This window comes from Lytechinus variegatus, chromosome 3, assembly GCF_018143015.1.
Source record: "Lytechinus variegatus isolate NC3 chromosome 3, Lvar_3.0, whole genome shotgun sequence".
Lineage (NCBI taxonomy): Eukaryota > Metazoa > Echinodermata > Echinoidea > Temnopleuroida > Toxopneustidae > Lytechinus > Lytechinus variegatus.
In genome coordinates, this window is record NC_054742.1 from 62910016 (window position 1) to 62934974 (window position 24959).

A 24959-nucleotide genomic window follows, 5' to 3' on the forward strand; every position below is an offset into this window, starting at 1 on the left:
AAGTATTCCCCAAGTTAGTTAGTCTAATGTTAATTTAAAAACTGATACATGTACCGTGATTTTGGTTAAGGGAGAATATTGGGCCATGGTTCAGAAATTTGGAGCATCAAACTTCAATCTTTTCTATGAGGAGATCTGATAAAGAAGTCAGATTAAATGCTGTAGTTGTCTGCATTGTATTGAAACAAATTAATTTATTTTTGATATATATTATGTATATTATATTCATATATATATTTAATTAATTTATTTCCTCTGTGTCCATGGCTCTTCTCCTCAGTACCTCATTTCGCTGATCAAAAGTTATACCCCTTCAAGATCCTTGCGTTCCTCCTCTTCCAATTTTCTTGTTACCCCTAAAGTTTCCAAAACCTGGGGGGAAAGATCATTTGTTCACTCATCCTCCAAGTTATGGAATATAGCCTCCCTGAAAACACATCAAATAGCGCTTGACCTCTGAAACGTTCAAGCAATACCTTAAAATTTTTTTCTTCAATTCTCGATTTCTCTTATAATTTCCTAAACAGCGCCTTGAGCAGTCTACAGAGTGGATTTGGCGCGATATAAGTCTAATGATTATTATTATTATTGTAGGCTTACAGTTCTGCATGTACATTTAGTCCTTTGCTATGTGCAGGGTATAGTATTCAAATCGTTCATAGAGATAAGATGCCGTTAATACCACCCCCTACACCCAAAATTGATGTAAAATTGATGTAAAATTGTCAATCGAATAATTTCACAACAATTTGCTCTTTGTCGATCCATTTCTGTGAGGCAGCATTTTTTTTTTATAATGCATTCCTTCACTATTTGCAATGTAATATTGTCTCTTTGCGAGAAATCATTCCCACCTCCCTCTATTTTTCATTTTTCTGTGTTAGCCTGCTCTTGAACAAATATAATATGAAAGAATTGATACAGATGTGTGGGTTGAGGCTGATGCTTTATTTGCTTTTTCCTATCTGATGTGAATAGGAATGAAATTCTTTAATCTTTTGCCTCCTCATGTTTGCCTTGATATTCATTGAAATGATGATTTTCTAAAATGCATTCATTCCATTGAGATCAATAAAATGAAATGAAATGAGAAGATTTGATTGAACTCCCCGCTCTACTAATTTTGTATACTGTCACTACTGTATGGTGCCTTTGAATGTGATTGTGGATGCCACTTTATGTCAATATTTTAATATCCAACAGCTTGGCACAACAAGAATGACTAAAATATTGCATATCTTTGCTTTATAGAAATGGTTCTATATAATGTAATCATGAATCTACATCTATTCCTTCATGGGCCCCATCTTACAAAGAGTTACCATTGATCCAATCAATCGTAATTGTATGGAAATCCTTCAGTCTCATAATTTTTTTCTACATAAAACTTTCAAAATGTCCTTTGTAAACAAAGGCAAACACACCAAATTGTCAAGAAAACAATGAATTTATGTATTTAAATCATATCTCGAAAACATTTTGAAAATTGACGTTGCTGGCCGTCAATAGTTGAGATTGATCGGATCAATCGCAACTGTTTGTAAGACGGGCCCCTGATCAACTTCAACTATGGAAATTTAATGTCATTATTTTTCATTTATGAATTATACATCAATGTCCATTTGTAAACAGAGGAGCATACTGAATTGTCAAGACAATGATGTATCCTCATATTTTGATAGGCATATGGATTTTAGATACATTAGGATTGCTGGCTTTCCATAGTTGTGGTTGATAAGTCCATAAGCCTTTGTCTCCTTGTTGATATTAGACTGCCAACAAATGAAAATTAATGTATACATGTATGTAACATAAATTTAATGAGCACTTCAATCTTTGATTGAGATACATGTACTTCCTAAGCTGACCCAAATAGGAAGAAAGGTTAATCTCTGTCAGGCCTGTATAGGCTACCACTGTCTGTAAGGAAATGCTATTCCCTGCAAATACACTGTACCATTATGTCTATGAATGGACTGAGCAGATGTTCATCCCTGTCTCGTATTCTTCATGCATATTTACACCGGCCTGATTGTATAAAATACCTGGGTTTTTCTCCGGAATCAGGCCCCTGTTTTGCAAAGGAGTGTGATATCGATCAAATCAATCTTGACTTTGGAAAGCCAGTAATGCCATAATGTAGACTATCACCATTATCTAAATATGACAAATACCTATGCAAAGTATGCATTGTCATTATTTGGTTCATAAAAAAGTGATATCATTGATCATTGTTTACGTGATGAAATGCAACTAGCGGGCGTTAATCCGGAGGGGGGGGGGGGCAGAAGATGCAGGTGCACCCAATGAAAACGACTTATGAACTTTTTTTTGGGGGGGGGGCTTATCAAATATTTGTGATAAATAGCAACCCCCTCAGAAAAATTGTGCATCATTGGCTGAGCTACATCAATCATACTCCTTGTGGCCCATTCTACCCTGATCAGAAAATATCTATTTTTCGCCTATCTGAAAGTAAATGTGGTAACCTGTAATACTCCCCAAAACAAAAATGCTTGCAATGTTAGGAGATTAATTCATTTCAATATTAGGAGACATTTTGCTGGGACTGTGCATCTTGTGATTTTTGCTGTGTGAAAGCAAATGATAAGACACCTTGACATACATACAGCAAGACGAATGCTCATCCTTTGTACACATAAATATTAAAGTCTGGCTACATATCCGTACACGTGTACGTATGGCAGCCTGGTGTACATTCTCACTGTTGGGCAATTCCACAAAATATGTACATCCGACTCCCTATATGTGGGACCTTCATGAAATTTTCTGTCTCTGATTTCTTGTTCTTTTGACAGTCTGTAATGTTCTCAAAGGACCATGACTTGGTCAGTTAATGAAGTGAAGTAAGATTGAAGAAAAATGGGGGTTGGACGAATGTACATAAAGATTGATTATTTTATGGAATTGCCCTGTTACTAAAAGATCTAACTGCATGTATATTTTTTTCTGGCCAAGTTGATGTAAATACACCTCTTGATCATTATAGGCGGTTCCGAACCATCCCGAGTTTGCTCAATCTCGAGATTTTAGCCCGATCGGCCGTCTTCGCGATTAATATCGAGATTCAAGAAACCCGTCTCCACCATTGCAAGAAGAGCAATTCCTGCTTGAGCGAGGCATCGATGTATCATGGTCTGACGCTGTGATTGAATAATCCTGAGTGCGTCTGCACCTACAAATTAGCGCGCTATTTTGCAAATAATCCCAAGTTGACTTTGGATTGCTACCTGGAGATTAATCCTACGAACTAGCGCGATAATTGCGTCTCCATTGCAAATAATCTCGAGATTGTTCAGATCGGGATAATTTGCCAGATCAGAAATAGCGCGCTAATTTGAAAACTCGGGATGGTGCAGACGGCCCTAACAAGCTGCTGATCATGACCTTGTGCTACACTTCGAGTGCACTGGAGTGTACACTAATCCAGATCAAAAGGTTTTTGATGAGTTCTATATAAACACAGTAGACTGCACTGGGAACTTGGTGGTTGCAGAAATCAATATTTCAAACCTTTGGAGGGGAAAGGGACGAAGAAAACTTGTGTTACTATGTGGTAGCAATTAATTAGCAAACATATTTTTTCTCAATAATCATGTGATTTGTAAATTTACATCATTTTTTACTGGTACTAATATAGAATGTAAATATTGTGGCCATACATGTATATGTAGAGCCTAAATTTGCAATGCCGTCCTGAAGGTGTTATGACGAAACAAGTGACAACAGCACTATCAGAGGGTAAAAATGTTTGGTATATACACGAAGGCCCTTTAACGTTGAAGTTAAATCTAACATTGAGGTAATTGAATTATGTGAGCTGAATTAGCATCATGTCCTATTTCTTGTCCATATTCATAGAGAAAATGAAAACTTAACATGCATGGATGTTTATTATAAGCAACCAATCTGTCATCTTTTGTTGAGGCTGTTGTGTGGGTGTGGATTATCCATCATATGAATATAAAAAAAGATTGAAAACCATTCATATTTACTCCTACACATATACAGTATTATAGATGATTATTTTCCCCAGGGTTCGCTCAGTTCAAGCCAGGCATTGAGATACCTACAGGGTACCAGTACCTTGTTGCATTCATACAAAGATTATTAGGTTTAATATTCCTACAAAGATGTTTATATGTACATGTCGGTTTATAATCATTATGGAATATCAAACATATGAAATGCCATTTGGTGAAGATACCAGGTGTCATATTACATGTCAGTTAATACTGTACTTTAGAATGAATGGAGGGTTAGCTGTACAGTGCACTACAGACTGCCAGACATGAGTAATTAAATGCACGTTATTTATTATTATTTATTTATTCCTTTCTGCATGTCATGACAATGTTTAGTGTGACCATCACACAATTGAATACATTAAATTTTACCTAATGTATAATTAATATCATTTACAAGGTTGCAGACATGCAGTGGTATGACAATATATAAGCAGATGCTTGAGCTGTTGCCACACCTTTGGATATATGAAATACATGCATAAATATGAAAGAATACTAAAAATTAAAAACGTTATAGACTATAAGCACAGAAAAGGCCTCAAATGTGTATTTATTGTACAGATATGTTTCCAATTAAAGCCTACATGCGGAGATGAATAATTACACACAGGTAGTGGGCTGTAATGGGCCAATTAATAGACCTTGAATCATAATAGAATTGGAAATCACATGATGGCCTACATACATACAATGGAAAGTATAGAGCATTGGAAAGAATGATAGAGTTTGTTAACATTGGGGGAAAAAGTGGTAATGGTAGAAGCAAAATTCTTCTTTGAGAAGATAAGTGTACTGCAGGTAACATCCTTGATACTGTACAGGTAGGGTGAATGATCAAGAGTGTGTTTTTTAACTCTTTTTTTATGCCCCCCCCATTAAACTTGGCTACTTGCTTATACACACCACTCACATCATTTACTAATGAGATTCTCATTTTCTTTTATTTTCTTTCTGTAGGTGATGTTGTTCTTCAAAACCTATTTGTGAAGGAAGGTGCTCTGGTAATTATGATCTTTCATTATTCTTCATTTCATTATAATTTCAATGAATTAACAACAAATCAGACATTCAGATGCTAAATATCTTAATTCTTCTTGGATATCTTTAATGTTATAAGCATCTATGATAGTATTTTTAACATATCATGTACATGTATATATCACGCTAATTTGTTTTACTGTATGTCTACTTGCTCAGAATATGATAATTGCATCATTGTACATCACACGTTCAAATTCATAACAAGTCTGTTTTTGCATGCCCTGAACAGGGCTGCTACATTTAGGTTAAACAGCAAAAAAGGGAATAATACTTGGCTTTATGCTGGCAGTTTACAGCTCGTGTTCATACAGTACATACACGTATAAATGTAGCCAGTAGTCGAGTACACATTATTGAGGGGGAAAAAATCAATAACAACGCTAATCCAGGGTCTTGAGACCTTTCAGTATCTCCGTACAACTGATATCCAGAGCTATCCCTGGTTTGAATGTATGACACAAAGAGTGTTAGATTCCAGGCTGTAATAGAGGTCTGAATAGTTGATTATTAAAGGTCAAGTCCACCTCAGAAAAATGTTGATTTGAATCAATAGAGAAAAATCAGACAAGCACAATGCTGAAAATTTCATCAAAATCGGATGTAAAACAAGAAAGTTATGACATTTCAAAGTTTCGCTTATTTTCAACAAAATAGTTATATGAACGAGCCAGTTACATCCAAATGAGAGAGTCGATGATGTCACTCACTAACTTTCTTTTGTATAGAAAATTTCATCAAAATCGAATGTAAAACAAGAAAGTTATGACATTTCAAAGTTTCGCTTATTTCCAACAAAATAGTTATATGAACGAGCCAGTTACATCCAAATGAGAGAGTCGATGATGTCACTCACTCACTATTTCTTTTGTTTTTTATTGTTTGAATTATACAATATTTCAATTTTTACGAATTTGACGATTGGGACCTTCTTGCCTGAAGCACAAAATGTTAAAATAGTGGAATTCCACGTGTTCAGGGAGGAATGAAACTTTATTTCACATGACAATGACGAGAAAACAACAATATTTCATATAATAAAATACAAAAGAAATAATGAGTGAGTGATGTCATCAACCTCTCATTTGGATGTAACTGGCTCGTTCATATAACTATTTTGTTGAAAATAAGCGAAACTTTAAAATGCCATAACTTTCTTATTTTACATCCGATTTTGATGAAATTTTCAGTGTTATGCTTGTAGAATTTTTCTCTTTTTATTCAAATAAAATTTTTTTGGGGGTGGACTTGTCCTTTAAAGAGAAATCCAAGGGAATTGTTTATGCCTGGGCTATTACCATATACTAGTCTGCAGGCACAAACCCACAGTGCATAATGCAGAGTCTGAGTTTGGAGACTACATATACATGTAGATACAGTGATTTACTGCTCCTACCAGATAGAGGGTTAGAGTCTAGACTCCGCCCTAGACACAGTATAATTTGATAAGATGTTGAACTTGAGTCTGTGCTTGGAGACTTCCTAGCATGAAACAGGCATTTGACTAGTATGCTTTTCACACTACATTTCCTTAACCCCAAACTATCCTTAACCCCGGACTATCCTTAACCCCATACTATCTGCTCAGCCAGGGTTAATGCCTTAACCCGGACTATCCCTCAGCTCATGAATATTGATGATTTTACCATACAGAGCGTGATTAACGTGCAATTCGACTTCTGTGATTGGCTTTTGCTTAGCCTCACTTTCCTTAGCCCTGTTTCGTTTTCACACTGCATCTCTGAGCTCCGCAATAATGGTGCTACATGTAGCACCACAATAAGCCGGCTAACCCTGCTTTTTTGCAGGGCCAGATAGTACCGTACTATTTACCGTGCTAGCCCACTTTGCTAAACATAGTGTGAAAACAAAGTGGGCTAAGCCTAACTCCGGGAAATTGGTGGGGCTAAGACCCCCCCCCCTCAGCCCCACTAATTTCCTGGGGTTAAGGAAAAAAAGTGCAATAGGTGGTTTCAGACCGCCTCGAAGTTCGCCAGTTCCAGGTATTCTCTGATAGGGAAATTTACCCCGATCAGAAAATACCAGGTATTTTGGTAATGTGAAAGCAAACTACGCGTAATCTCCCCGAAAGAAAATACCCGCTAAATAGTAGGTACTTGGCGAAATTACGAGAACTTTCGTGGGGATTTTTCCAAGGTCGCAGGTATTTTGGCGATGTGAAAGCAAATTACGGGAACTTTTATCCCAGCGTGTCGTTGGGCGCGGCGGCGTGGGTGGCTGCTGGGCTAGAGATTTTGAATCTCCCGCCTTGCCTGCTTATCAGACCACACTGCGCATGCTCGTAACTTCGGGAACTTATCCCGAAGGATGTGTTTCGGGGCGGTGTGAATGCAGGAATAATTAACGGGTATTTTTTAGCCTTAAAAGTTCTCGTAATTTAACGGGGATTCTTGTGATCGAGGCGGTTTGAAACCGCCTATTGTGAAAAGCATATAGGTGTCTTTCAAGGCCAAATATACTTGTATTGCTCAATTAAGGTCTATACTTGCAGACTAGAGTGTACTGAAGTTCAACATGGGCATCATAATGATTGCATTTTATGATTACCGTATTGGTTTAGTACTTGTGTATAGAAAAAGGGTTGGGTAAAAATACATGTATGTCTGTTGTACATCTTTAGGCCAAAATCTTGTAGCATTCTTGTTCCTATATAATAGCTTAACAGTATTTTTATTGTTTACAAAAAGGAAAGCAAGTTTCATTGTGCATGTACAAACTAACAGGCAGGCTTGTAGTAACATCAAGTGTGTAGTAACAAACATATTGCAATCAGGAAAATGTATTGATCTATATGAATCATAGTTATTGTACCCTTTTGACTTTGATAATGCATTTTAATTATTTTTTTGGGAGATACTATTGAGCTTGTATTATGTGTAAAGTATGACATTCTGTGGAACATGCAAATATGTACTGTACATAGTCGAGAGGCTACAGAAATAATTTACAGATTTTATGTGATGCGTACATGTATTGCGAATGGCTAAAATGGCATGGGGAGTTGGCTTGTGTGAATGTCATATGTATATTAAAGCCTTGTATGTGAAAAGAAGCGCAGGTCATCCTAGATTTGGGACAACAAGAAAACTGATATTAATTACTATTTCTCAATTTTGATAGTAGATACAGAGAGGATATAACATGCACAATGTTTTAAATTGATATCAATAAGGAAGCAGTCCTCAATGTTGACGTGCCAAATGAAAATTGAAATGTAGGCCTACCTATATTCAGGGGAAAATACTCACAGTATTATTCTGATATGTAGGCCTGCCTACATGTATGAAGTTGCTTTTATGAGTTACGTGTTTACAGCTATTGATGTACACATGTAGACAATTGGTATCATGAATTATAGTGTGTTCGCTGCTGGTTATATCAGGGAGTTGCTTATACCATGGACCTGCTACTCCATGGTCATACCTTGTCTGGCAAGCAAATATGTGCCAGATTATTGAAACATGCTGTGCTCGCTATGAGAACATTGGTACTGGTAACGATTTAGGAACGTGGTCATGGCTGACATCACTGAGCCTCTCAGTCAAAGGATGAAGTTGGAATGTTTTCAAGATTAAAGATGATACTCATGAACATCTTGCACCTCGTGAGTCTTGTATTGGTAGAGATATTCCAAATCATGATAGACCTGTGAATGAAATACATGAATAGAGGCTAACTCCAATACTGAATGAAAATGTGACCTTTAAGAATCCTGTTTTTAAAACAATCTAAAGTTGATTCATACAGCTGGGTTTTCCCCAAAATAATAAAATGAAATTCAAAATTGGTCCCACAGTCAGAGAGAAGTCTTTCATTTATTTCAATTCATTTATTTATTCAACCATCAGAAGGATAAAAAAAACAGTACAATATACAGTATTGACAAAGTTATCAGAAAAAATAACCCAAATAGATGGTTCGGAGACCCCGCAGAAGCGATGCTTATAAAAGGGGTCACCATGATACATTAATAGATAAATTCCAGTATTGGTAACGATCTCAAAATGACTTTTTACAGAATCTAATATAATGACCACCCAAGTGTCTGTTTATATGAATAAAAAATATGTGCCAAAGGATTCTTGAAGAAATTGTGCAATTGCTGAGAAATAAGCAAAACAAGCGCGGATTCGGTCACTTCCGTCTGGTCTTTATTCCAGCAATAATAATACACTGTCCCACGTGTTCCTATCTGTGTTAGTGATTTTCAGTGTGAACATTTTTCAGCGTAGATTTCAAGATTTCACAAAGCTCAGTTTAATGTAACTGTACCAGATCTAGATTCTCGATGATATACTGACAATTAAGCCTGGATTTAAAGACTTTCTCATGAAATCAGTGTTTACTGCAACTACTGGCATTTCTCTTTAATACATTACAAATAGCAAAATTAAAGAGTAAAAACATGGTGAAAGCATGTTTGGCCTCCTGCTTTGTGATTTTGGTTGATCGTTCATCCACCATCCATCTTGTGAATATATCAATATATTATTCTGAATTCTTTGATGACTTTTGGTCATGAATTAATGATTACTTATTTATTACAATATTGAATTATTGAATTTAACCAGAGACCCTCAAATATACACATATAAATATATTTTTTTATTTTTTTTTTTTACAAAAGATTTGCAGTTATGGTTGGGTATGGTATGTATACTGTAAATGTAAAGTATACCATGGTAACAAAATACCTAGGGCTCAGTTGCCAATCAAAATCAATCTTTAAGACCTATCATGGCAAATTTATCATAAAACTTCTTTATAAAACAGGTCCCCTACTGAGATTTGCAACCAATTCTTTCTGTTACAGTGGTGTACTTGATGATAATGAGTTACAAGTGGCACATGTCCCTTTATTGATGTTGGCACTGTCACTGTCAGTGATACTGGTGATGACAGATTGTTGAAGTCATGGTGAAAGCATGTTTGGCCTCCTGCTTTGTGGTTTTGGTTGATCGTTCATCCATCATCCATAATGAAGGCCGTCTAGCCACTGTATGACATTAGATGCATGTATATGAATTCAATTTAATAGAAAAAAAGTATTGCTTGAACCCCCCCCCAAAAAAAAATATATATATACATGTATGTAGGACGCTGTGTGATGAATAGAGAAGTCAAGTCAACCTTAATGTTTGAATGTGGCTTGTGATTAAACAGTTCTTAATTTTGGAGATCATTCCTTAACCATGTCAGTGAATTTTCTAGATTTACCTTAAGGTTATGATTCATGTCTTCACAAGTTGTCAGTCCTGCTTTTGCTTTGTCCATTAAAAGTTCTTGAATGGTCATCTGATCTCATGTATTCAAACATTTTTCCAAATGGCATCCATAGGCATATCTGCCTATTCACAATATGACATACATGTACTGTGCGTAATAATACCTACTTCAAGAACTTTACCAGACCTCAAAGGTCCTTCTTTTTTTTTAAATTAATGTATATTTTTATTTCAATATTAAATTGGGTACAGTATTCATTTGAGCCATTTACTTTAGAGGTAGGGGGGGGGTCAATCTCTCTAGCACAATGGGTTAATGACCCACAAGGTGGATTGAAATTTGTTGTTTTACAAAAAAATTCTTATAAAATAACCCACACAGATCCATGATTATATTGACCATTGAGCAGAAGTGAGGAAGAAAATTGAAGAGGTCAGCCTGGGCTAGGATAAATGGCCCCTGGGACAGGAAACAGTGCCTGGGAATGGTAGCTAATTAGATGTGTAGGGTCCAGTAGACAGGCTGTGCTCCATTGACCTCATGAGTACTACTAGGCCAGACACAGAGGGCTTTTCACACAAGAGGGTGAACTGAAAATTATTCTGCCTTACATTGGTGGTTATCGTGGTGAATGGTATTGGTTACTAACTTGATATCTCAGGAAGCGTGATTTGTAGCAAACAAGCAGGAAATGAGAGGCTAAGGTCCTCTCCAATTAAATTATTTGATTTCACTTTGGGTTCAAATTCTCGTGTGAAAGCACTCACTTGTTGTCTGTATGTATTGTACTCAAGGATGAATTTCAAAATAAGTTTCTTGATTAGCCGCCTCTTGCATAGATTACTGCATATTAGGATTTGAAAACCCTGAGGACAATACAAGAAATAATCTGTATTAGGAGGGGGGGGGGGGGGGTGGGGAGTAGTAGAGTTATTGTTGTTTGCCTTTACTTTAGGGTTAGGACCAGATGGTGATTAAGTGTAAATGTTCATTTATTGAAAGTTTTGAATTCAATGTTTTATTCAACATATGTACAGAAACTGAAAATGTCACAAATCTTTGTACACAAGAAACATTTGGTCCTGCATTTGGTACACACAGGCCAGGGGTTTGGGAAAACATATTTTTCCAAGGCTCTCTTAGGCATTTTAGGAACAAATTCGCCCCAAGGCCCCATGTAATTTAAGAGTCACTTTCACATGAGGTAGTGTGATATGACCAACAGGATATGTACAGCACCCTTCCAGTTCCCGGGGTGCCTCTGTAATCCAAAGTTAATTTGCTTCTGTAGCTGCTTTGAGTTTGGCTACATGTATGAAAGAAACTGATACAGAATGAGAAGGTATTCCATCCCCCCTTGCTAGCCAACATAATGGTAAGGCCACCAAATAGTATTAAACTGCAATTGAAGGTTTGCAAATTAAGAAGATTGCTATTTTATTAATATTCAGGTTAAGGTGATTTTACAGTTTCATTTTATAAGGATGAATTCAAATCTTTATTTAAGAGCAAGGTTGGTAACACCACAAAGCTACTCTAGAGATTCCGTTGGAGAATATCTACTCTCCTCCAGTTGTAGCAATACTCTAGTGTTTTGCCACTCTCCACCCAGTTGTTAAATGGGCACCAGTAGGATGCGAAAACTTATGTAGTATGCCTAGCAATTGAGTCTTAGAACTATTGTTGGAAAGCTCCCCAGGGAGTCGACCGGGGTAATAAATAATTACTATATAATGCAAAGTGCTTTTAAGGAACTATTAAGTAATATGCGCTATACAAATGTAACTATTATTTATCAATTATTATTGTTCCCTTTGTATTTCTTTTTTTGTTTTGATAGGATGAACTTGACCTTCCGGTTAAGATCAAGGTTGGTAACATTGGAAAACTCACTTTGAAGATTCCATGGAAGAACATCTACTCTGCTCCAGTCGTAGCCACTCTTGAAGGATTGTACGTTGTTGCAGCCCCAAATGCTGGTAAGACATGGTTGTCTCTCAGGCCGTTCAGACTGTCCCGTCAACGGGGGAAAAGGGGGAGAGAAATCTCATCTCTTTACCACTGACCCCGGTGTCCAGGAAGATTTGCACCGGGGGATGAGTGGGCTAGGTCATGATCATGGTTATGTAAGGCGCGCTCGCACATGATAACGTGGGAAATGTAATTCCTTGCAGCTAGCCGAGCACTAGCACAGTACTGAGCGGAAGCAGTTCTCTTGACACCACATTTCGCGCATGCGCCCTTATGATTAAAACAGGTGCGCGATCTCGGATCACGAGCCAAGGTCACTCTTCCTTCGAAAAACCCGGGGGATAGAACTGGGAAACGGGGGACAATCCTCCAGACTGTCGATTTTCTGGGGGATGTCCCAGGTGACGGGGGACAATCTGAACAGGGTGTCTGTTTCTCTTCTTGTTGAGCAGAGATTTCACCAGGGATCTTTGAGTGGTGGAAGTTATGGATGGGGGAGTGGTTTCATGGGGATGAAAGCTAGTCCCTTTCCAGGGCTTTAAACATTAGAATATCATTTTCCTTGTCAGTGAAGAATTTAGTTCCGGGCATGTTGTGTGATATTGCATTGAGGGGTGTCGTGGTCTCGAGGATATGACTTTTTTTTTCAATCTGACGTATAAGGGTTGGGTTCAAATCATCACTACTATTATTACCTTAATTATTTAGTGCCAGTCGGAATTTTTCAGCAATAAAGGTTCTACGCACTGTAGAGCCAAATTGTTGATTGGGTCAGCATTTTTTTTTTTCTGTTTGGAAGTTTTTATCTGTAATGCTGTAAAGACTTAAAAAGAAATTTTATGGTTATAGGTGTACAAAAAGTTATTAAAACTTCTTAGATATTCTAGAGTACTATACATGTATGTAAGAATTTACATGATGTGTACTTTGTGTAGTGCTAATAAAGGTTTGGTAAATGATAAATCAAACTTTTTTTCTTTAAAACTTGTGACTCCTTTGTGTCAATTACTGATTTCAAAAATATTCAACTGAAGTGAGCTATTGAGCTAATTGAGGCTGCTATGTAAGTGTACTATCAAATCTATTAACCCAAAGTAACTGCATTTTATTAGGCTATTGCCCGTCTCTGTCTTCTGAAATGTAGTAATTGCTGGTAATTGTTAATTTTTAATATATACAGTAGTGAAGTGTAAATTGATTTATGTGAAGTCTATTGACCCTAATGTACATCTATGTGACTGTACTCTTTTTCTTGGACATATTAAAGTGCAGTTAGTAGTTAAAATTTATTTCCAATTTTTATTGTCATAGCAGAAGAAATTATAGAGAATTGGTGATTGGTGATTGGTGATTTTTTTTACCTGATTGCTAAGAAAGCATGAATGCTTGTAAGCAAGCAACCAGACGACCGACGGCTTAGGGTCCCCTCCGAAGGACCTGGTACTGAGGATTAATGCCTTACCAAAGGGCACTAGCGCACAAAGGGCACTAGCGCACAAAGTGGGAATCGGACCCGGGTCACCGGAATACGAATCCCTGTTCTACCGACTTATTAATCATTTATAAATATATAAAACACAGATTCAAGAATCAATTCACTGATTCATTTTTTGCTGACAAGTAAGATCCTACATGTATATATTAATGTATGAATATAACATATCAATGATAGACAAATATTAGCTTTATAATAAAGGAAACTGATAGTAAGCTTGAAGAGTTGATAACTAAGAATTTATAATTCATAAATTGAAGTACCTCACATGATCAAGATATCACAATCTATGAAAAACTTGGAATCATTATAATACTTTTGGTAGTATATTTGTACACTTCCTGTATTATCTTTGTTGCAATCAAAATTTATTTGCCAACCATTGAGAAAATGCATGATGATTAAAATGCGCACTGTGAATGGTGTATCGTAGAGCCTCGGGCTAAATTTAACAGTGGGTTTTTTGTAGCTTAAAGTACATATTAAATGTACTTTGATCCAGCACAAGACAGGAAGTGCATGTGTGGTAGATGAAAATTAATTTTTATTTTGATAGAGTAATCGGTTATCTATACTTTTCATTTATATTGTACGATCTATTTTTTTTGTTTGTTCATGTGTATTTTATCTTTATATGAAACACGAACAAAGAATCATATCATTGTATTGTTTTCAGCACCAAGATGTATATTCTATAAGAAATAATCTTCCTCGGTTTAATGTTATTCAGAAATCAGAATAATAATTTGATGTTATGGGGGGGGGGAGGAGGTTCATCCCTTCCCTAGCCTTCTCCACCAAACTGATGGATGCCTTTGGAGAAAAAAGGTTAACATTTTATATACATAGCTGGTGGGTGTTTCGGAACGCTGATCATAAGTTTGAGAACGACTGGTGAACCTTTCTTATGCGCTAAACCATCGCCAATGAACATTTTGGTGTACATCATTTACTACAAGAAAGGATCACCAGTTGTTCTTTTAAGTTGCTCTTAACTTATGAAAAGCTTTATGAAGCACTTAACTGATAAAAACATATTTAACACCATGCTAAAAAAAATGTAAGAATCTAAATTACCACCTGGGGCCAGTTGCATAAAACTTTATACCTGAGAAAACTCAGGTTGATTTTAACAAAGTTTTTGCCCTGTGTTAAAGTCAATGGCAGAAATCAGACTAACCTTAGTTTTCAGTTTTTACCAGAGTTTTCTCAGGTAAAAAGTTTTATGCAACAGGCCCTTGCCAAAGGACTCTGGTGTTGCTAAGCAAGGTTTCTCAGATTAAGTATCTGTACATACTAACAGATTCGTGCAAATGATGACATGGATATGTTTTGTTGTTCTTCCTCTCTCAGATATCAAGTACAATGCCGAAAAGGACCAGAAACAAAAATTTGAAGCCAAGCAAAGAACTCTGCAGAGAGTGGAAGATGCCAAGACTAAAGAGAAAGAAAAGGATAAAGGTATTATATGCATTAATCGTGTAAGAGCATTCAGATGCAACAGCCCATCGATATATACCTCGAATCAAGATGGCCTCCAAAATTCCTATATCCTACATGTTCCTACATGTACAGTATGTTGATAAGAGAAATCTCTCAGTTTTAATGCAAGTGTAGGCATGGCCAGGATTAAAGGGAAAAACTACCCACTTTGAACGCACCATTATCTATCATTCTGTGGTAAATTATCTTTGACTTTTAATAACATAAAAATATTTTCAAATTGACAATGTGAGGGGCCGTTCATATTGTAGGGATGGGGGGGGGGGGATGAGGCTAAACTTATATAGTCTTTGAGATCTTATCTTGACTATGCTATATGGTGTATATATATTTGTCATTTTTATTTGAAACATATCATCTGATATCTCCACCAAACTGGAATATCTCAAATTATACTAAACTATACCTGTATATGGATCAAGTTTTGTCTAGATCAGAGAGATATCTTTCATTTGTCATCTTTCTTTCTTAAAGTGAAAGACCCCAAAGCAGACTCCTTTGCCGAGAAGCTTGCTATGCAGGTGGTCAAGAATGTCCAGGTGAAGGTTTGTGATATTCACGTCAGATACGAGGACAGGACAACCAATCCCAAGGCTCCGTTTGCTCTCGGTGCTACGCTTCAAAACATCTCATTGGAGGTAAATCGGGTCCTTGTTTCACAGAACTAGTTATCGATATCAAAGGTAGAATTTTGTGACATGAGCTTTCATCCAATCAGATGACTCTATTGCAGAGCCCTTTTACTGTGGTATGATTGTGATAAGTCAGAGAAATGATTGTTGAATCATTGCATATATTTTTAGAGACACGTGGTTACAACTCGATTATACTGAATTAGTTTGAATATATTCATAGTGAAATTCCCATTGTAAGTGTGATGAAAAGTAAAAAGTAACAAACTGGATGTGCATGCATGTGTATAAAATTAATTAGTGCAAATATGAAGTTAAATGCCACTTCAACAAGCCATGATATATTTTTTTTCTCAAAAAAGTCCTTTTATAACATGCCTAATCCGCTTTATCTAATTGCCGTTTGTTATGATTTTAAGTTGTTGTTTTTTCCATTTCAGACAACAGATGAAAATTGGCTTCCATGTGTTGTAGACCAAACAGTCCAGCTTGTACATAAGGTAACCAAGTTTCCCTTTGCTCTTTGCTTTGGGGTGGGGGGGGGGGGTAGCTAAGGATGTAGACTTGATTTTCTTTGGAGGTTATTGGAATACATATTGATAATCAAAAGGTTTCATGATTTAACTGTAATAATGTATTTTTCTTCAAAGCTTTGTGTTGTACTTCATAATCAAGAAAGGAATTATTCTTATAAGTGATAAAAACAACCTTGTAACCGAAATCTTCCTTGTGTATATGAACTATATTTGTTATGAAAAAAGACCATAAGGCTATAAAGCATATGAATGAATTTGAAGATCAAAATAGTCACCAGTCTCTTGCCTTATGGGGCATTGCAACAAACTTGTGATCAATAATCTGATTGGTTACAGCTAAAATTGATCTGTCAATTGTCAAACTGCAACAGATAATTTGCAATTGATTGCAAATATTTTCTTGCAGCATCCCCTAAGGCTAAATATAATGACCCCATCTAAAAAAACAGTTTCAATCGCTTTGAAAGGACAAGTCCACCAAAAAAAAAGTTTATTTGAATAAAAAGAGAAAAGTCCAACAAGCATAACACTGAAAATTTCATCTAAATCGGATGTAAAATAAGAAAGTTATGACATTTTAAAGTTTCGCTTAATTTCACAAAACAGTTATATGCACATCCTGGGGGGTATGCAAATGAGGAGACTTTGATGTCATCCATTCACTATTACTTTTGTATTTTATTATATGAAATATTCGATTTTTCTGATTGTCAAGTGATACAACGATTAATTTCTCCTTGAACATGTGGAATTCGCATTGTTTAATACTATGTGGTTCAGTCAAGTTGGTCCTTATTGTCAAATCTATAAAAAATGGAATATTGTATAATTCAAATAATAAAAATAAAAGAAATAGTGAGTGATGGGCATAATCGATTGACTCACCTAGTTGTGCATATCACTGTTTTGTGAAAAACAAGCAAAACTTTGAAATGTCACAACTTTCTTATTTTACATTTGATTTTGATGAAATTTTCAGCACTATGCTACTTTGATTTTTCTCTATTTGTTCAAGTCAGCATTTTCCTGGGGTGGACTTGACCTTTAAGTTTAACTCAAATTGATAGTTATCTGCATCCCTATCTCTCAGCTACACAGAGCAGTCCCAATTTGATTTTGATTTGAAATCTATATCAACCCTTTGATTAAATACATCTACCATGTTTTTGAAATTGATCTTATTCTGCATTGTCTTGAATCATTCATAAATCTTCATGAGATGGATCTCTGTGTCCTGTCTTACAAGGAGTTATGATAGATTTAAATCATTCTCAAAATGAAAATTACGCTGAATTATTGTAGAGCGCTTAGAGACTTCTGGTAAAGTAAGCAATGAAGCGTTATGTATAATATAATTATTATTATTATTATTATATTGTACATGTACAAGATGCATGATGGTGACACACCAATACAAGATCGTCTTTGAAATACATGTATTAATAGTTTTCATCACTCTACTGGTTGCTCTAATTCTTCTATTTCCCCAGATGCTTCGACTTGATTCGCTAGCTGTCTACTTCAACACAGGGTCTGATATGTATACCACCAAGGATAGGCAAGAAATGCTGGTAAGTATTCGTATTGAGTTACATACTAAAAGAAAAAAAAAGACCTGGGGCCCGTTTCATAAAGGACTTGCAACTTTTGTAACTTTGCCATTATGGCAACTACCATGGTAAACTTGATTATGATTGGATGATGAGCCATGTTCCCTGGTAGTTGCTATAATGGCAAAGTTACAACAGTTGCAAGTCCTTTATGAAACGAGCCCCTGGGCCCTCTTTCATGAAACCTATTGTCATTCACAAATACTAGAAATGCATGATAAATTTGGTCTTGATGAATCCAAATGCAGGGTTTCAATTGTTTTATAAACAGTAGCTTGTAACTTGCCATTGATAATAAACTAATGAAACAGAGTTTTGTATGTTTTTTACATAAACTCTAGGCCAGGACCTTACTCTTGAAAGGCTGCAGAGGTGAACTATGTTGTAAAATTATAGTCTAATTATAGTTTATTTAAATTCTGTTATAGTTGATGTCCATTTTTTCAAGTTTTCAGAATTTTTGTACTCAAGCTACTATATTCTGTCTGGGAATGATGAATACATTTTATTTTTGATTAAACAGTTTAAGCATGATACCAGTTGTTCAATGAACAATGAGGATAACAGTCATGGTTTAAATGAGAGTGAGAAAAACAACCATCAATTTAATTCTATTTTGAATGATGAATAATGAATAAAAAAGGGGAAAAAGAAGAATTTTACTGATGTACGTTTGTAATTGATATTTAGGAATGATTATAAACATCTAAATTATTTTTTCTCTCTTTTGTAGAAAATAGAAGAGATTTTAGAATTAGATAAAAGATGCAAACTGAAAATTCACAAAGGAATAAAGTCTTACAATTAAAATACTTCTTCCCAAGTTGAAATAATCCCATGAACTTGTTATAATTTTGTATACAAATATCTTATATTATTATTTTCGTTATTATTTATTTACTTATTTCATCATAACAGGATATCATGAAGAGCTCTATTGCTACAGAAGGCAGTATACCTAAGGGATATCAGTACCGTAAGTTGGTTATATTGTACTCTTAACTTCTCTTCTTTTCAAAGGTTAAAGTTAGACTAATGTATGAAGCTGCAGTAATCAATGATTTCATGTGAAAGTCTTAAATATCAAAGTTGATAATAACTATATCATTGAAGATAAAGATCTGGTACATTTACATAAACATAACATTACAGAATCATGACATCTGAGCCCCCCCCCAAAAAAAAAAACACAATAGATCACCAATTCTGATAGTACATGCGGGACAGTGTAATTTTATTGCTTGGAAAAAGACATGGCACCTGGCTGTAATGTAATGCTTATTTTGTTCATTTCTCAGCAAATAACATATTTCTACCAGAAAAATTTTGCACATATTTTCTATTTAAACATTCAAACCTTTGATGGTCATTTGAATGGAATCTTTTCAAACCCATTTTGAGATCATGACCAACACTGGAATATACACTTAATGTCAAGTTCACCTGTATTGTATTCAATTAATAATTCCTTTTCTTATTCTAAAATATCTAAATCAGCACTTCTTTATTCATTGTTTGTGTTTTGTATATAATACATCACTGCATTGGTCAGATCATGCTTAGAGTTGAACCTCTGATAAATGTTTTAACTTTTCAATTTGAAATATCAGCATAAGAATGGACACTTCTCTATTCCATTAAAGGAGAATGAAACGTTTGGAACAATATAGCTCGTGTGAAAACACAAAAATCAAATAAACAGATCAACGAAAGTTTGAGAAAAATCGGACAAATGACAGTAATGAGCATTTGAATATTGCGATCACTAATACTATGGAGATCCTCACATTGGCAATGCGACAAAGATGTGTGATGTCACTTGTGAACAACTCTCTCCATTGCATTAGTATATATTTCACTTAAACTGCCTCTTTTATCACATGTATCAGTAGATCATGTGTTCTTTCTATAGGAGGGCATGTAATACAGCAAAAAGAGACATTTTGGGGGTATTTTATGGTCCATCAAAGGGAAATTTGTTCACATTCGACATCACACATCCTTGTCGCATTGCCAATGTGAGGATCTTCATAGAATTAGTGATTGCAATATTCAAATGCTCATAACTTTCTCATTATTGGTCCAATTTTTCTCAAACTTTCTTTGTTCTTATTCTTTGATGTTTCCATTTCGACACAAGCCTACTTGTTCCAAAGGTTTCATTCCCCTTAATCTTCACATCTGTGATTGTTTTTGTAAACTTGCAGTGATAGAGCCCATCTCATCACAAGCCCAGCTAAGGCTCAATCCCAAACCAGAGTCCAACCTATCTGTCCCTCAAGCCTACGTCAACTTGGTCATACAAAGCATTGGTGTGGCTCTCCGTCGCAAACAAGTAAGTTCTGAGAACTTCAGTCCTGGAACTTCTGGGGCCCGTTTCATAAAGGATTTGCAACTGTTGTAACTTTGCCATAATGGCAACTACTATGTTAATAGGGCTCAACAGCCAATCATGATCAAGGTTACCATGGTAGTTGCGATAATGGCAACGTTACAACAGTTGCAAGTCCTTTATGAAACAGGCCCCTGGAGTACAATTCGTCTGTGGTCATCCAAGCTGCCGTATCACACATACGACACTGCATACCCATTTCAGAGAAAATCGACTTCAAAGTTTACTATAATTTCCACAATTCATTCCTCAGCCTTACAACTTATTCATTGCTAAAAAATACATTGTTGGAAAGGACAAGACATATGCTTGACATTGGTATCTTTAGTTTTACACAAACCCAAGAATCTGAGAAAATATCGCAAAAGAGCTACATGCTTGTAATTTCGATTTGAGCGGTTTAGATTTTCCCTGTAAAAAAAACGCCATAGGGGATACAACAGCCCTGGCCGCGATTTCAATGCGTACAATCCAGCAAAGTGTCTTATTGCTCTTTCACGTGCAAAGTCAATGTAGTGCAGATATGACAGTTTGATTGACTGTGTATTAAGTGCACGCAGCTGTTGTTTGCTTTGCTACAGTACATGTTTCCTATGGGATTTGCAAATTTTATCAACAATTTGTATGCCATTGCCATGAAAATCCCCACATATACAATAAATTGCTGCCTAGATTTTTAGTTATGAATATAATATTAGTATTTGTTGATTTGATTTAAAAAAGAATATATAATGATCATTATTTCAGACTTCTGATTTTTTGTAAATCTTTGATTTAGAAATAAGAGAAGGGAGGCCGTGTGAATGCCATTTATTGTATAGTCTTTTACAAATTTCTGAAATGATTCATTTTACCATTGCAACTTGGGAAAATTAAACCCAATCAATGTATGATCATGTTCAATTATTTAATCAAACTATGTGCTGTTTATCTAGAAAAAATTATGTAGCTCATATTATTTTGTAGTAATTGAACAAGAAATGTTTACTGGATAGGAAAGATGTTTTATTCTACACCCAAATACGTTGATATGCTCTACTGTAATTTTCTTTGCTCTTAAATATTTTTTTTTTCAGGAAGAGAATAGCAGATGGGAAAAGATGTTTTGTTTTTCAAAACAAGGTGCATGAGCTGTTGCTTCATATGTATGAATAAACTTGATTTGTTTCTTTGTTTGTGAATGCAGTACCGAGATGTGATGCAGCTGCTTGGATCGTTTGAGCGAATGACTCGCAACGAACCATTCAGGAAATACAAGCCAGATGTTCCCCTCCGAGGCCATGCAAAAGAATGGTATGATACTTTTTCAGGACATTTTTATGTTAAGTTCATTTCATACTCCACTTAAACTCAAGTTTATGCATGCATACACACATACACCCTCATCCACATACACACATACACATATACATACATACATACACCCATACATACATACATACATACATACATTGATGTATATAATAAACCTAATTATCACATCTTTATTGACACATGCTATAAAATCTTTCAAAACAGTACTTCTTATACAGCATAAGAATGCAAGTTTTCAGGCAAATTCCCAAGTTCAGGATCCAGCGTTCTTTTTCTCTCCCAATTCCAGGTCCTCTTATTTACAAAATATCTAATTGTTAATTTTCAGGCTTGATTCGTTCTTGTTGGTACTCTTATTAGGGAGTGTTTCATCAATATATTTGTGCAACAAGTTGTCAGATCTTACAACTTTTCTTGAATCTGATTGGCTGAAAGGCACTGTTAGTGTGGTAGATTTTTTTCTATAAATCAGGACCTGTCAGAAAAAACGTTTGACAAGTTCTTTCATGAAATGCTTCCCTGATGTCATACCCATTAGCTGCTGCATACGAGTCTGATTACCATTGTGATGTACTTCGAATGTTCCCAATTCACATGGAGTTTTTAATTGAAGGCATCACATTCAAACAGTATCATAATATCACACCCTTTATGTCTTGTGCAAATGTTTCTCCCAGGTGGCACTATGCTCAGAACAGTATCTTGGAGGAGACCGTCAGACGGAGACATCGTATGTGGTCGTGGGCACACATCAGCAAACATCGTAAGCTGGTCAAAGATTACATCGGTCTGTACGTCAGCAAGCTGGACACCAACAAACCTTCCAAAGATCTTCTCAAGAAACTTGAGGTATGATCTTGATGAGTCAAAAACAGTATTGGCCTTGATAACCTCAGAACCTTAGTTGTTACCCTCACTCTATTCTGAACCAAAGCTTTGTCTCAACCTTTCTGTCTTTAGGGAAATCAAGATTCAAGTGATTGTTGCTGGAGCAAATGTTGAGCCTTGGCAAATTTTGATAAATTGTGTTCATACAATCTTTCATCTTGGTTAACGATCTTCAAATTTACAGCATAACAATTACCTATAGAATTAAACTATAGATTGCGGGGCTATTATTACATGTGTAGTTCTTACCAGAATAGTAGAGGAGTGGACCTTTTCATTTTGTAAAACATAAAACGGTACATGGGTCTTCATATTGTGATGATTGTCTGAATTTACATTAGCAGAGAAATTAGAGACATCTCTAATTAATTAGGAAATAGTCAAATCGTTACAGCTTTTTACTGTTTTTTATGGGCCCTGTCTGTCAAAATGTTAGGATTGATTTTATTAAATCCAAATTCTGATGGATCTCACTTTATGTACTTAAGAGATTGAAATTTAAGATCAGTCATAGTTTGAGTTTGATTTGAACCAATCACACCTCTTTGTGAGGCTGGGTCTTTGGGCCTGTCTTTCAAAGAGTTGAGATTGATTCAATCAACCACAACTATGGACTGCCAGCAACGTCAGCATCTAAAATGGAAATTTGTTCAAAATATTTGTATATTCATACATTCATCATTCTCTTGTGATTCTCTTTGATAACTAAGGAGATTGTTCAAATTCCTGTGGAAAAAATAATGGTATGGATGGATTTCCATACAGTTGAGATTGATTGGATTAATTGCATCTCTTTGTGAGACTGGGTCCTGGTAATACAACTGCAGTAATTGATGTTGCCCATATGGCATTGTTCCATTGTAGGATATGGAGAAAGAGCTTGACGTATTCAACATCACCCTGAGCCGACAACAGGCCGAAGTAGAGTTCAAGAAGAAGGGTTTGAAGAAGAAGAAAGAGAAAGCAGAGAGCGGAGGATGGTTTGGAGGATGGTGGGGTGGAGGAAAGAAAGATAAGAAGAAGAAGGAAGAAGATGAAGATGACCTGTCATCTATTGCTGGTATGTTTATTTGGAATTAAAAAAAATATTCAATCCATTCCAATATACACTTGATATTGTGCTGTTTCCTTTTTGTTACAAAGCAGTACCCTATGTTTGGGCCACTACAACAACACCTCGAAATGATCAGCTTAGTTCATGCAATTCATTGTCCTTTTAGCAAAATAGATGGGATGTAATGGCTTTCTTGAACTTGTTAGCGAGGAGGCCATCTTGACTGCAGCAGGTAGACATATGGGTTCTCGGGGAATATATTTTTAAATAAATCTGAATAGCAATTTTAGTCACAAGAGAAAAGCTCTCATTTTAGTTCTCTACAGTCCTATGTAAAAATTTGCTTTGCAACAGACTTTGTGTAGCAGTCATTCAAAATGTGGAGCAAATTACGATGCGATGTGCTTTTCTGTGTTTTTATCGGTCATTCGATTTTGTCTTTATATAGCATTATCCCCTTAATGATATTTCTGTATAATGTGTAAAACCTCAAGTGCAATATTTAATCTTACTATTATGTTCTTATTATATTTTGTTCATTCTTAGGTATATAATTTAATGTATTTTTCCTTTTACTGTTAACTTTGTATGTGTCAGTCTTTGGACTGTTTTACAATGTCTTTTCATAATAAACCGAATTGAATTGAAAAGTGAAGAAAAAGTAATTCCTGGTCCTGTTTCATGAAACTAACAAAGTATAAGTTACTGTTGTAAGTTAATAAAAATTATGCCATTTCATTGGTGTATCATTGATTGATAACTAGTCAAATTATCCATTTGCCATGTTACTTAACAGATGTATTCAATTGTGCAATTAGGCACAATTGTAATTCTATTGGAAACCAAGCCCAGCCCCCCCTATATGTATGCCAGTGATGTTTTTTTTATGATAAGTAATTGTTTTTTTAATGCTTTCTTAGATAAATTCCAGGAGGCTATGACAGAGGAAGAGAAAGCCAAGCTGTATTCTGCTATAGGATACAGTGAGACTTCCGTTAATACTACTCTACCTAAAGATGTAAGTAAGCCAATATACATTGGCATCATATTTGGCTTTCCATAGTTAAGTCACAACTTTAAACCAGAGTTTAATCTAAACCAGAGTTCTGAATATCTGCTGAAGAATTTGATATTCTTGTCACTTAGCATGCCATAGGTCAGATTTTTTTTCCAATTTTATACAGTGTTTTATTAAATCAGAACTGTAAACATAACTGAAATGAATAAATA

At 35.6% G+C, this 24959-nt stretch overlaps 1 protein-coding gene across 1 annotated transcript in view; it reads left to right on the top strand.

The window, feature by feature from the left end:
• LOC121411616 (vacuolar protein sorting-associated protein 13C-like) overlaps positions 1-24959 on the top strand; it is a 104465-nt gene that overhangs the window by 4410 nt on the left and 75096 nt on the right. Inside the window, exons 2-13 of the mRNA XM_041604425.1 lie at positions 5007-5050; positions 12175-12313; positions 15154-15261; positions 15778-15941; positions 16376-16435; positions 17962-18042; positions 19000-19057; positions 20289-20416; positions 21660-21766; positions 22465-22636; positions 23540-23735; positions 24650-24747. Of these exons, the coding sequence (XP_041460359.1) occupies positions 5007-5050; positions 12175-12313; positions 15154-15261; positions 15778-15941; positions 16376-16435; positions 17962-18042; positions 19000-19057; positions 20289-20416; positions 21660-21766; positions 22465-22636; positions 23540-23735; positions 24650-24747 (1355 nt within the window). The remainder of the gene's footprint in view (positions 1-5006; positions 5051-12174; positions 12314-15153; positions 15262-15777; positions 15942-16375; positions 16436-17961; positions 18043-18999; positions 19058-20288; positions 20417-21659; positions 21767-22464; positions 22637-23539; positions 23736-24649; positions 24748-24959) is intronic.